At 43.4% G+C, this 14,810-nt stretch overlaps 1 protein-coding gene across 1 annotated transcript; it reads right to left on the reverse strand.

Moving 5' to 3' along the window:
* Positions 1-289: 289 nt before the first annotated feature.
* Positions 290-14,002, reverse strand: LOC311146066 (dihydrolipoyllysine-residue succinyltransferase component of 2-oxoglutarate dehydrogenase complex, mitochondrial-like). The gene is made up of 15 exons (XM_084182530.1): positions 13,681-14,002; positions 12,583-12,616; positions 10,855-10,894; positions 10,675-10,736; positions 10,481-10,555; positions 10,311-10,366; positions 10,020-10,128; positions 9,603-9,767; positions 8,038-8,114; positions 7,716-7,813; positions 1,729-1,859; positions 1,278-1,351; positions 1,096-1,179; positions 857-1,024; positions 290-716 (listed from the first exon to the last, which is right to left on the reverse strand). Exons 1-15 carry the CDS (start codon positions 13,741-13,743, stop codon positions 582-584), a joined length of 1,371 nt encoding a protein of 456 aa, XP_084038656.1. The 5' UTR covers positions 13,744-14,002; the 3' UTR covers positions 290-581.
* Between the last annotated feature and the right edge of the window lie 808 nt (positions 14,003-14,810).

Consider the following 14,810-nt stretch of genomic DNA (forward strand, 5'->3'; position numbering starts at 1 on the left):
TTATTGTTATCATCAGTCATTTTGAGAGCATTCTGTAAAAAAGGCAAGTGTCTGTGTAAACAGTATACAACAAAAAAGATGGTTAAGATTTTGTTAAATACTTTTCTTAGGGTGTGCGTGAATCAGATTTTTTTTTAAAGGACCCACTGTGATTTCATCAGTGTAACAAAGCATAAAAACCTGTCCCATGTACCACATCTTAGGCGATAGTGTTCACTGTTTGAAGTCCATCTTATGATAAGTTACAATTGTTATTTTCTCAGCAAAAATAAATGAATACATAACTAAGCAATTTTTTTTTGCCATTTATATTACAATTATTTGACAAATATTTATTGTAGGTAGAAAATGGCAAATGGTGCTTTGAGTTGTACAACACCCTCTCCATCTCCAGACATATAGAACATTTAGCATAAATTCTTTCACTATTTCAGCCCATGCAATAAGTCCAATGCACCTTTCGCTCTCTTCAAGTATCCCTTTGTCTAGTTAACCAACAATAAATGTCATCAGGAGGAAGGGTATAGCCACTGTGTGTGAAGGGCGGTAGGGTGGTTTGTTGTGACTGCGGAGAGGCTGGCTCACATGTCCAGGAGCAGCACTCTGGGGTCTTCTACCACAGCCTTGATCTTACGCAGGAAGGTGACCGCCTCTCTGCCATCGATGAGCCGATGGTCATATGTCAGAGCCACGTACATCATGGGGCGGATCTCCACCTGCAGCAGAGGAGGAAGAGCTTCAGAGACAAACAAATAATGCTTCCTGTCTCTATTCCACATCTGATAAGGGGGTCTCCTGAGATATGAGTATAATATATGGAGTAATTCAAAGTCTACAGAACAGAGCCAACACCCACCTTGCCCCCGATGGCCACTGGCCTGTCGAAGATGCCATGCATGCCCAGGATGGCAGACTGCGGAGGGTTGATGATGGGCGTGCCAAACATGGATCCAAATACGCCACCGTTGCTGATGGTGAAGGTGCCTCCATCCATGTCTTCCACGGCCAGCTCATTCTTACGGGCCTGCAATCAACATCAACTTAGAAAATGCACAACAAAGTACAGCGAAACAGAGCATATCCTTGTTCTCCTACTTTCTCCCCCAGCTCATTGATGGTCTTCTCGATGTCAGTGAAATTCATTCCCTCCACTCCACGTATCACAGGCACCACCAGGCCCTGGGAGACAGGACGAATGAGATATTCAGATTTTCGGTTCATGTATATTAGCCCTGTTGTAAATGTGTTAAAAGTGAATAGCCAAACATTGGCATTACCTTTGGTGTTGCTACAGCCACACTGATGTCTACGTAGTCCCTGTACACAATCTCTTTGGTGGTGTCATCAATTACTAAAAAGAGAAAAGGTGTGAAAATAGGTTTTAAACATTTAAAATACTGTAACTAATTAACTTTAAATATTGCTTTAGCTTCTATGATTCACTTCCTTGAAGCATATAGTGTTTTTTCTGTCTGTGGGAGGGGAAACCCACAGACAATTTTAGCCACAACCTCCTTGGCTGTGGCTAGTTTAAATAGGCCAGAGAGGCCTTGGTGGAGTACATAACTACAATGTGGTTCTGAAGTTTGTCTATGTAAGAGGCAAAAACTTAAATTGCGTTCTTGTTCTTATCCACAATACGCCTGATACCAGTGGATGCTACATTTGTTTTGCCATATTCAGATTGATATGACAAGTTAAAGTGACTTTGGGTAAAGGAAAGCATACCTCCGTTGACGGAAGGCTGGTCCATCAGAGCGTATGCTGAAGCCTTGACAAAGGCAGACATGAAGCCCAGCTTGATGTTGTGTTTCTTCAGGAAAGCGTCTTTGTAGGCCTTCCTCATCTCACTGATGTTGCTGTGGACAGAAACTAGACCAAGTCAGAATGCTGCTGTCCTAACCAACACCCAGTATATGTACTAAATAAATCGACAATACTGAAATACATTTTTCATAGACATCTCTGATATTGATGGACAGCACAAACATGCATTACTCTCTCAATCTTTTCAACCAAGCCTAAAAACAATACATACAGTGCATTCGGAAAGTATTCAGACCCCTTGACTTTTTCCACATTTTGTTACGTTACAGCCTTATTCGAAAATTTATTAAATTATTTTTTCTCCTCATCAATCTACACGCAACACCCCATAATGACAAAGCAAAAACAGGTTTTTAGAAATTTAAAAAAATTAATTAAATAAAACGGAAATATTACATTTACATAAGTATTCATACCCTTTACTCAGTACTTTGTTGAAGCACCTTTGGCAGTGATTACAGCCTCAAGTCTTCTTGGGTATGACGCTACAAGCTTGGCACACCTGTATTTGGGGAGTTTCTCCCATTCCTCTCTGCAGATCATCTCAAGCTCTGTCAGATTGGATGGGGAGCATTGCTGCACATCTATTTTCAGGTCTCTCAAGAGATGTTTGATTGGGTTCAAGTCAGGGCTTTGGCTGGGCCACTCAAGGACATTCAGAGACTTGTCCCGAAGCCACTCCTGCGTTGTCTTGGCTGTGTGCTTAGGATAGTTATCAGAATGGCGCTGAAGGAGATGGCTGCCGTTTTACGGGCTCCTAACCAACTGTGCTATTGTGTGTATTTTTTCACGTTATTTTTAACTTATTTTGTACATAATGTTTCTGCCACCGTCTCTTGTGACCGAAAATAGCTTCTGGATATCAGGACAGCGATTACTCACCTCGTACTGGACGAGTCGGACGCAAAGGATTTTCTTCAGACACCCGATATGGCCCATAATACCCGTCATTCACATGAGAAAGAGACAGATATCGGGGACGTAGGTCGGGGTGCCTTGTAAGGATCAGACGTCGAGTGCGTAATCTGCCTCTACCATCAGTCCTATTAGCCAACGTACAATCATTGGATAACAAAATAGACTAAGATCACGTATAGCCTACCAACAGGACATTTAAAAACTGTAATATCTTATGTTTCACCGAGTCGTGGCTGAACGATGACATGGATAACATACAGCTGGTGGGATATACGCTGCATCGGCAAGATAGAACAGCTGCCTCCGGTAAGACAAGGGGTGGCAGTCTGTGTATATTTGTAAATAACAGCTGGTGCACGAAATCTAATATTAAGGAAGTCTCAAGGTTTTGCTCGCCTGAGGTAGAGTATCTCATGAGCTGTAGACCACACTATTAACCAAGAGAGTTTATCTATATTTTTCGTAGCTGTCTATTTACCACCACAAACCGATGCTGGCACTAAGACCGCACTCAATGAACTGTATACGGCCATAAGCAAACAGGAAAACACTCATCCAGAGGTGGCACTCCTAGTGGCCTGGGACTTTAATGCAGGGAAACTTGAATCCGTTTTTACCTCATTTCTACCAGCATGTTAAATGTGCAACCAGAGGAAAAAAACTCTAGACCCCCTTTACTCCACACACAGAGACACGTACAAAGCTCTCCCTCGCCCTCCATTTGGCAAATCTGACCATAACTCTATCCTTCTGATTCCTGCTTACAAGCAAAAACTAAAGCAGGAAGCACCAGTGACTCGGTCAATAAAGAAGTGGTCAGATGACACAGATGCTAAACTACATGACTGTTTTGCTAGCACAGACTGGAATATGTTCAGGGATTTTTCCGATGGCATTGAGGAGTACACCACATCAGTCACTGGCTTCATACCCCAACCAGAAGCCATGGATTACAGGCAACATCTGCACTGAGCTAAAGGGTAGAGCTGCCGCTTTCAAGGAGAAATCCTGCTATTCCCTCCGACTAAACATCAAACAGGCAAAGAGTCAATACAGGACTAAGATTGAATCGTAATACACCGGCTCCGACGCTCGTCGGACGTGGCAGGGCTTGCAAACTATTACAGACTACAAAGGGAAGCACAGCCGCGAGCTGCCCAGTGACACAAGCCTACCAGACATGCTAAATTACTAATATGCTCACTTCGAGGCAAGCAACACTGAAGCATGCATGAAAGCATCAGCTGTGCCGGACGACTGTGTGATCACGCTCTCCGTAGCCGATGTGAGTAAGAACTTTAAACAGGTCAACATTCACAAGGCCGCAGGGCCAGACGGATTACCAGGACGTATGCGCTGACCAACTGGCAAGTGTCTTCACTGACATTTTCAACCTGTCCCTGACTGAGTCTGTAATACCAACATGTTTCAAGCAGACCACCATAGTCCCTGTGCCCAAGAACACTAAGGTAACCTGCCTAAATGACTACCGACACGTAGCACTCACGTCTGTAGCCATGCAGTGCTTTGAAAGGCTGGTCATGGCTCACATCAACACCATTATCCCAGAAACCCTAGAGCCACTCTAATCTGCATACCGCCCCAACAGATCCACAGATGACGCAATCTCTATTGCACTCCACACTGCCCTTTCCCACCTGGACAAAAGGAACACCTACGTGAGAATGCTATTCATTGACTACAGCTCAGTGTTCAACACCATAGTGCCCTCAAAGCTCATCACTAAGCTAAGGACCCTGGGACTAAACACCTCCCTCTGCAACTGGATTCTGGACTTCCTGACGGGCCGCCCCCAGGTGGTAAGTGTAGGTAACAACACATCTGCCACACTGATCCTCAACACGGGGGCCCCTCAGGGGTGCGTGCTCAGTCCCCTCCTGTACTCCCTGTTCACCCATGACTGCATGGCCAGGCACGACTCCAACACCATTTAGTTTGCCGATGACACAACAGTGGTAGGCCTGATCACTGACAACGATGAGACAGCCTATAGGGAGGAGGTCAGAGACCTGGCCGTGTGGGGCCAGGATAACAACCTCTCCCTCAACGTGATCAAGACAAAGGAGATGATTGTGGACTACAGGAAAAAGAAGAGGACCGAGCACGCCCCAATTCTCATCGACGGGGCTGTAGTAGAGCAGGTTGAGAGCTTCAAGTTCCTTGGTGTCCACATCACCAACAAGCTATCATGGTCCAAACACACCAAGACAGTCGTGAAGAGGGCACGACAAAGCCTATTCCCCCTCAGGGGATTGAAAAGATTTGGCATGGGTCCTCAGATCCTCAAAAAGTTATACAGCTGCACCATCAAGAGCATCCTGACTGGTTGCATCACTGCCTGCTATGGCAACTGCTCGGCCTCCGACCGCAAGGCACTACAGAAGGTAGTGCGTACGGCCCACTACATCACTGGGGCCAAGCTTCCTGCCATCCAGGACCTCTATACCAGGCGGTGTCAGAGGAAGGCCCTAGAAATTGTCAAAGACTCCAGCCACCCTAGTCATAGACTGTTCTCTCTGCTACCGCACGGCAAGCGGTACCAGAGCGCCAAGTCTAGGTCCAAAAGGCTTCTTAACAGCTTCTACCCCCAAGCCACAAGACTCCTGAACAGCTAATCAAATGGCTACCCGAACTATTTGCATTGTTCCCCACCCCCACCCCCTCTTTTACGCTGCTACTACTCTCTGTTTATTATATATGCATAGTTACTTTAACTCTACCTACATGTACATATTACCTCAATTACCTCGACTAACCTGTGCCCCCGCACATTGACTCTGTACCGGTACCCCCTGTATATAGCCTAGCGACTGTTATTTTACTGCTGCTCTTTTATTATTTTAATTTTTTACTTAACACTTATTTTTCTTAAAACTGCATTGCTTGTAAGTAAGCATTTCAGTAAGGTCTACACCTGTTGTATTCGGCGCATATGACAAATAAAATTTGATTTGAGAAGGTGAACCTTTGCCCCAGTCTGAGGTCCTGAGCACTCTGGAGCAGGTTTTCGTCAAGGATCTCTCTATATTTTGCTCCGTTCATTTTTCCTCAATTCCATGATTCACTATAGGGATGGTGCCAGGTTTCCTCCAGATGTGATGCTTGGCATTAAAGCCAAAGAGTTCAATATTGGTTTCATCAGACCAGAGAATCTTGTTTCTGAGAGTCTTTGGGTGCCTTTTGGCAAACTCCAAGCGGGCTGTCATGTGCCTTTTACTGAGGAGTGGCTTCCGTCTGGCCACTCTACCATAAAGAACTGATTGGTGGAATGCTACAGAGATGGTTGTCCTTCTGGAAGGTTCTCCCATCTCCACAGAGGAACTCTACAGCTCTGTCAGAGTGACCATTGGGTTCTTGGTCACCTCCTTGACCAAGGCCCTTCTCCCCAAATTGCTCAGTTTGGCCGGGCGGCCAGCTCTAGGAAGAGTCTTGGTGGTTCCACACTTCTTCCATTTAAGAATGATGGAGGCCACTGTGTTCTTGAGGACTTTCAATGCTGCAGAATTGTTTGGTACCCTTCCCCAGATCTGTACCTCGACCCAATCCTGTCTCAGAGCTCTACGGACAATTCCTTCGACCTCATGACTTGGTTTTTGCTCTGACATGCACTGTGAACTGTGGGAACTTATATAGACAGGTGTGTGCCTTTCCAAATAATTTCCAATCAATTGAATTTACCACAGGTGGACTCCAATCAAGTTGTAGAAACATATCAAGGATGATCAATGGAAACAGGATGCACCTGAGCTCAATTTCGAGTCTCATAGCAAAGGGTATGAATACTTATGTAAATAAGACTTGTTTTTAAATTGTAATAAATGTGCAAAAAATTCTAAAAGCCTGTTTTCACTTTGTCATTATGGGTTATTGTGTGTAGATTGCTGAGTTTTTATTTATTTAACCCATTTTAGAATAAGGCTGTAACGTATCAAAATGTGGAAAAGGTCAAGGGGTCTGAATACTTTCCGAAGGCACTGTATTTTTCTGTCAAAGTTCAGCTTCTCCAGGTCATGGTGATTGAGTGCTATTGACACTGGGCTGCTAATGTTACACCATTGCTCATTTCTCCTCTGTATGATGAAGAAGGGCTCTTATATCTCACTTTTTAATTGTTTGTTTTCCTGTCTCTAACCCGGTTTAAACTCTAGGGTTTCTCCGCTAACGGCATTAGCCCCTCCCAAGACACGCACTCTCCGAGAAAGGAGAGAAGAAGCGATAAAAATCTTCACTTTCCAAACCCTCCAAATCTTATTGGCCTGTCATAAAAGCCCATATCGGTTGAGGCAGCTCGTCCACTCAGAGCACAGGTCTCTGTGGGCCCCAGTAGATGCTCTGGCCTCCTGCTCTGGCTGCTCCTTCAGCTCCAGATGAGCCCAGGCCTGGAAGTCTTCCTCCAGACCATCAATGCCAATTCAATTAAGATGCACAGAAACCCCTGAATAGCTGAAAGCTGACACCCCACATTTGCACAGAAAAGAAATCCTCAAAGTGTCATCTTCAGCACAGGGGGCAAACATGGGCACTAACATTTCCTTGTAAATTAATAAAGCCCCCGTTTTAACAAATCTTATCTTTGTTTTCACCAACATTAGAACCAAATATTTACATTCCATCGTTTAAGAGGGGATCAGGTTTTCCTATTGAGCAGATTCCAATCTATAACCATTGTCTGTATGGCCTCAGCTTGAATAACATAGATAAGTATAGCATTTCTTTACTTTTGACCTGACTTTATTCAGACATTTATTTTAGATACATGATTTATATTTCCAGATAAGATATATAATCCCTAATATAAATGTATACATTAATATAAGTGAATCTGTTTCACTGAAAGTGTACTGCTAATGTTTAATATGTGGTGGATGAGTAATCATCTCCCTTAAGAACCATTTCCTTTCTAATAATGTTAATACAGCTAGAGGGCCAACTACTCTGTTATTTCCTACCTCATGTCGACCTCATTAAATGTTGTCAACATAGCGCAGGTGTTCTGGGCTTCCTTCAGTCTCTGGGCGATTCTCAGACGCATACGGTTCATTTTCACCTGAGATAGAAAATACACACCAAAAACAAAAAACTATTTTAAGAATTTCTCAAAATATTTTATCTGAAGAAAAAAACTAAAACACTGCCACAACAGCTATGCATACTAGCATATACTGTTTATTATTATTATTTGTGTTTACTCTACGAACACCACCTACGATCTCAACCATTGTGAATAATCTAGGTCCTTTACTGCAGTATTTCCTGATTATGATGCCTCACCCTGTGCTCTGTCCTGGCTGGTTTACCCCCTCCATCTGCAACAGCGGCTGGGGCAGCAGTGGGTTTGATGGCTGAAACTGTGTCAGACAGACAGGGGAACAGGAGCTGTTAATGCCTCACCACCTCCATTTATCCATTAGCAATTGTCACTGTCAACAGGCAAGGGCTAAGTGATTTATTCCATTTCCATAATCAACAGTGCACACAGGTCAGGCTAAATACCTCTCATGACATTGAGTCCACTGAGTGGCCGGCTTACAGACTAAGCTCCAAAATTGCCTAACCTGGAGGCCTGTGTTTCAGACATAAGGAAGTGGATGGTGGGAATTGTTTTACTTTTAAAAACCTTGACCACACAGAGATGCTAGTTCAAGGTCCCAAGAAACAAAGAGATCTGCTGTTTGATCTAAACAATGAATCTTGATGGTTGTAGAGTCGTCTAAAAAAAAACGGTGAAGGACCTCGACGTTACTCTGGACCCTGATCTATCTTTTGATGAACATATCAAGAACATTTCAAGGGCAGCTTTTTTCAATTTTCGCAACATTGCAAAAAATCTGAAACTTTTTTTGCAAAAAAAAGCTATTCCATGCTTTTGTCACTTCTAGATTAGACTACTGCGATGTTCTACTCTCCGGCTACCCGGATAAAGCACTAAATAAACATCAGTTAGTGCTAAATACGGCTGCTAGAATCTTCACTAGAACCAAAAAATGTGATCATATTATTCCAGTGCTAGCCTCTTTCCACTGGTTTCCTGTTAAGGCTAGGGCTGATTTCAAGGTTTTACTACTAACCTACAAAGCATTACATGGACTTGCTCCTACCCATCTCTCCGATTTGGTCCTGCTGTACATACATTGACATTTTAGTCATTTAGCAGACGCTCTTATCCAGAGCGACTTACAGTTTTTTAGTGAGTGCATACATTTTCATACTGGCCCCCCGTGGGAATAGAACCCACAACCCTGGCGTTGCAAACGCCATGCTCTATCAACTGAGCTACACGGGACATACCTAGAAGTACGCTACGGTCACAAGACTCAGGCCTCCTTATTGTCCCTGGAATTTCTAAGCAAACAGCTGGAGGTAGGGCTTTCTCCTATAGAGCTCAATTTTGATGGAATGGTCTACCTATCCATGTGAGAGACGCAGACTCGGTCTCAACCTTTAAGCTAGGGTCAGTCTGTCCTATCTGGTGTAATTCTCCTGTCTTACCTGGTGTCCTGTGTGAACGCATGTATGCTCCCTCTAATTTCCTTCTCTCTCTCTCTTCTCTTAACAATGTTTGAACATCTTGAAGAATGATCTGGCCTTAATGGCCATGTACTCTTATAATCTCCACCCGGCACAGCCAGAAGAGGACTGGCCACCCCTCAGAGCCTAGTTCCTCTCTAGGTTTCTTCCTAGGTTCCTGCCTTTCTAGGGAGTTTTTCCTAGCCACCGTGCTTCTACATCTGCATTGCTTGCTAATTGGGGTTTTAGGCTGGGTTTCTGTATAAGCACTTTGTGACATCTGCTGATGTAAAAAGGGCTTTATAAGTAAATGTGATTGATTGATTAACCTGGTGTGGCAGAGATGGCAGCTCCTGGCACGGGTGGCACGGCGGGCATAGTGGTGGGGATGGGGCCCACTGCAGAGGGAGCAGGGGAGGGAGGTGTGGCAGCAGCAGGGGGTGGAGGGGCTGCTACTGCTACTGCTGAAGCCTCTGCAGCTTGGGCAGCAACAGCTGAGGAGAGAAAGTTATAAGAATGCACATCAGGCAAGATTAACACTAGACAATAGCACATTTGTTTACTGTGTAGGTAAATATAATCTAATCCCTCCGTAAACACGACATCTACCATGTGTCTTGAATTGATGGAATTTAGAAGATTTTTTATTATTTTTTATTGGGTCCTCCAACATTAACATGCCACACTCAAGTCAGACCAGTGGAGGATGTGCCGACCATATACCTGGTAAACTCAGTGGTACTGACCTCCTTTTCGGAGTTTGAAGAGAGCCTGTCCTCCCTCGACCTTCTCCCCATCAGGGACCAGCAGCTCCTCAATCACCCCAGCAGCAGGAGACGGCACCTGCACTGATGTCTGTGGAGCGAGACAAACCATTGCAGACCATGCATGATACAACAAACTATCCTTAGATCTGTTATTAACAAAAAAACAGTCAACCCTATTAGTCTATTACAATATAGGCTGTTGTAAAAATTGAATTTCAAAAGGTGAGTTATTCCGTGACCATAAACAATAGACTTCCAGAGCTGTCATACCTTGTCCGTCTCAATTTCACAAACCACCTCATCCTCTTTGACAGAGTCACCAACCGCTGCAAGGAGAGAGTTACATTTAGCGTGGCTAACAGAAATATCTACCGGCTGCAACCAACATCTAAATGAGCCCAAAGAACAGACACAAACTAAATAAGCCTAAGTTACTGTACCTTTCTCCCACCTCACATCCCCCTCTGTGACTGACTCTGCAAACGCAGGTGTCTTTACTGTGATGACTTCATTCCCTAGAAGACAGACCACACAATATTGACTTCATACAACTCCTGTAGTATTATACAGAATAACATTACTGCTCAGATCACAAGGGTCAAATAAAGGGAGAAGAGTCGAAGCCGATACATACTGCAAGCTGAAGATGTCTTGAAGTATCTGATTTGGAAGACGCTGGACCTGGCTTCGCATTTCCTACAGATAAACACAGTGTCAATATAGAAAGTCCAACTGCACATTACGAGGCTAAAACACAGCTGAAGCCATGCTCTAATGAGAAGACGGAGGTCAATGGTGTATCGATAATACTTACGCAGGGTTGTTGACTATGACACTACGGCTAGCTGACAGTCCTGCAGCAGAGATGACAAAAGTAAATCACTCACTTCTAGTGCAGAATCTAAAACTACTTCATACAGGCAAGAGCTGGGTTCTACTACTGTGATTTACAGTGCCTTCAGAAAGTATACAGACCCCTTGACTTTTTCCACATTTTGTTACGTTACAGCCTTGTTCTAAAATGGGTTAAATATTATTTTTTTCTCTGCAATCTACACACAATACCCCATAATGACAAAGTGAAAACAGGTTTCTAGATCTTTTTGCAAATGTATTAAAAATAAAAAACAGAAATACCTTATTTACATAAGTATTCATACCCTTTGCTATGAGACTCGAAATTGAGCTCAGGTGCATCCTGTTTCCATTGATCATCCTTGAGATGTTTCTACAACTTCATTGGAGTCCACCTGTGGTAAATTCAATTGATTGGACATGATTTGGAAAGGCACACACCTGACTATATAAGGTCCCACAGTTGACAGTGCACGTCAGAGCAAAAACCAAGCCATGAGGTTGAAGGAATTGTCCATACAGCTCCGAGACAGGATTGTGTCGAGGCACAGATCTGGGGAAGGGTACCAAAAAATGTCTACAGCATTGAAGGTCCCCAAGAACACAGTGGCCTCCATCATTCTTAAATGTAAGAAGTTTGGAACCACCAAGACTCTTCCTAGAGCTGGCCGCCCGGCCAAACTGAGCAATCGGGGGAGAAGGGCCTTGGACAGAGCTCTAGAGTTCCTCTGTGGAGATGGGAGAACCTTCCTGAAGGACAACCATCTCTGCAGCACTCCACCAATCAGGCCTTTATTGTAGAGTGGTCAGACGGAAGCCACTCCTCAGTAAAAGGCACATGACAGCCCGCTTGGAGTTTGCCAAAAGGCCCCTAAAGACTCTCAGACCATGAGAAAGAAGATTCTCTGGTCTGATGAAACCAAGATTGAACTTTTTGGCCTGGAAGAAACCTGGCACCATCCCTACGGTGAAGCATGGTAGTGGCAGCATCATGCTGTGGGGATGTTTTTCAGCGGCAGGGACTGGGAGACTAGTCAGGATTGAGGGAAGGATGAACGGAGCAAAGTACAGAGAGATCCTTGATGAAAACCTGCTCCAGAGCACTCAGGACCTCAGACTGGGGCGAAGATTCACCTTCCAACAGGACAATGACCCTAAGCACACAGCCAAGACAACGCAGGAGTTGCTTCGGGACAAGTCTCTGAATATCCTTGAGTGGCCCAGCCAGAGCCCTGACTTGAACTCGATCTAACATCTCTGGAGAGACCTGAAAATAGCTGTGCAGCAACGCTCCCCATCCAACCTGACAGAGCTTGAGAGGATCTGCAGAGAGGAATGGGAGAAACTCCCCAAATACAGGTGTGCCAAGCTTGTAGCGTCATACCCAAGAAGACTTGAGGCTGTAATCACTGCCAAAGGTGCTTCAACAAAGTACTGAGTAAAGGGTCTGAATACTTATGTAAATGTACATTTCTGCTTTTTATCTTTTATAAATTTGCAAAAATGTCTAAAAACCTGTTTTTGCTTTGTCATTATGGGGTATTGTAGGTAGATTGAGGTAAAAAAAAAAAAAAAAAAAAAAAAATCAATTTTTGAATAAGGCTGTAATGTAACAAAATGTGGAAACAGTCAAGGGGTCTGAATACTTTCCGAATGCACTGTACATGCAGTTTCAAAACACACTCACCTGACACAGCCTGCCGTGCCAAGACATTGTTTCCCTGTCATAGAGAACAGCAACCTGTTAGCTATCAATATAAAGTGTTTATTAAACAATTCAAAATAATCTACTCCAGATGTGATGTTGTTCAGGTGGTTTACAGTAGAATTCACAGACATAGTTTTAAAAAGTTGAAGTACTCAAATGGCTCATATCATATGCCACTGACTGTATTCCCCACTTCCAAAACAAGGGGGTGAATATGCATAAAATCAACAACAGGTGTTTGTTACCAAGGATCATGTTTTTACAATGTCCACATGCAGGGGTGAAACTTTCACTCCCCCACATTCTGAAATTGCAAACTGGGACATACTGTTCTTTAGCTCCCCAGTCAAAGGTCAGTGTAGTGGTGGTAGGGGGAGGTCAACATACATGTGTGTTGGACCAATCAGTGAATTCAACACATGGAAACAATGTAAACATAAGGTCTACTACACTAGGGGATAACTAGCTACTATAATGTAATATATGACCAAGTGAAAATAGATTGAATAGAGGGCTTTCTTATCTGTGTGTGAAAGTTCAACTTCAGACCGATCTGTTTATCTTTTGCTAAGACAGTCAATAGAGGGGTGATGTAACTTTGAAGAGGGAATTCGAACATCATGTGCAATGTAAAGTTAATTTCAATAAAAATGTATCTAGCTAGGCTAAATATAAGTCTTCATCATTATACAAATTGTTACTGGTATGTGTGCTAGCCAAAACTCTCAAATGACCTCAGATTGTTTCCAAGAGGCAAGCTAGCTAAGTTAGCTAGCTAAATAAACCACTGGTTGACTAACGAACAAGTTAGCAAGTGAAACCAAAAATGTTAGCTAACAAATCAGATTAGCTACATGGGAGAGACTACTTTAGAATTCAAAATCGGTTTGAACCAAACAGGGTGTCAGGCTGTCCTTGGCTTGACAATGCGAAGAAGGCCTACCATGGCCTCTACTGCTCGCACCGGCGGCGCCACACTCTAGCTAGCGAGCTAACGTTAGCATTGGCAGCAGCATGGATGAATCTACCCGTGCGATCACAGAAAACACTCAAGTTTGCCAATGGTATAATGCTTACCTGACGAATGACAGAGATGGAACGACCAAAATTCCGGGTGACACACCGGGAGTGGGATAACATGGTAGCTGTAGTGACAGCAACCTGTCCGCGGGAGGGAATCTCCTTCAGCACACCAAGCTGGGTCGTCACTAGTTACCACAGCCACAAAGTCATGAACCCCGCCTATTTCTAAAATGTATCTTGTGATTTTATTAAACCTAACGCTAACCTTAACCACACTGCTAATTTTTGTTTTCATGAATTTTTATGATATAGTCCATTTTGACATTGCGGCTGTGGTAACTAGTGGAAACCCAAAACTGCTAAATCCAGCGGAAGCAGTGAGGGACTGGGAGGAACCAGCTAAAGAGTGGAGTGATCGGAGTGATCAAAGTATGTCCCAAAGAGGATTCACCGTGGAAAAGCTAGTGGCATGAGTGGGAATGAATGAGCTACAATAAAATAGCTTAATGTATACATATTTTCTGTTGTATTTTTGACTTTATGTTTTGTTTACCCCATATGTAACTCTGTGTTGTTGTTTTTATCGCACTGCTTTGCTTTATCTTGGCCAGGTCGCAGTTGTAAATGATAACTTGTTCTCAACTGGCTTACCTGGTTAAATAAAGGTGAAATAAAAAATAAATAAAAAATGTCTTATATTTATTCATCTAGATTTGGCTAAATATAATTACATAAAACGATTATACATTCGTCTTTTTATGACAGTTTATTCATGTGTAATATAACTTTTAAAATATGGTAACATGACCATATGATATTCAATTTAGCAGACGCTTTTATCCAAAGCGACTTACAGTAATGCGTGCACACATTTTACATATGGTATGTGATTTCTTCTAGTCAGTGCCTAAACAAACTATGAGTTCACCACAAATTGTAGCCTAGATTTTTTTTCCATTCCATAATCAGTTTTCTTGCAAATTGTCCTCTAACTCACCACTCAGAATTTTTATTTTATTTTTATTTTATTTTATTTTACAATGACGGCCTACACCGGCCAAACTCGGACGACGCTGGGCCAATTGTGTGCCGCCCTATGGGACTCCCAATCACCGCCGGTTGGGATACAGCCTGGAATCGAACCAGGGGGTCTGTAGTAACGCCTCAAGCACTGAGATGTAGTG

The sequence above is a fragment of the Coregonus lavaretus genome, assembly GCF_964263955.1.
Source record: "Coregonus lavaretus genome assembly, chromosome: 18".
Lineage (NCBI taxonomy): Eukaryota > Metazoa > Chordata > Actinopteri > Salmoniformes > Salmonidae > Coregonus > Coregonus lavaretus.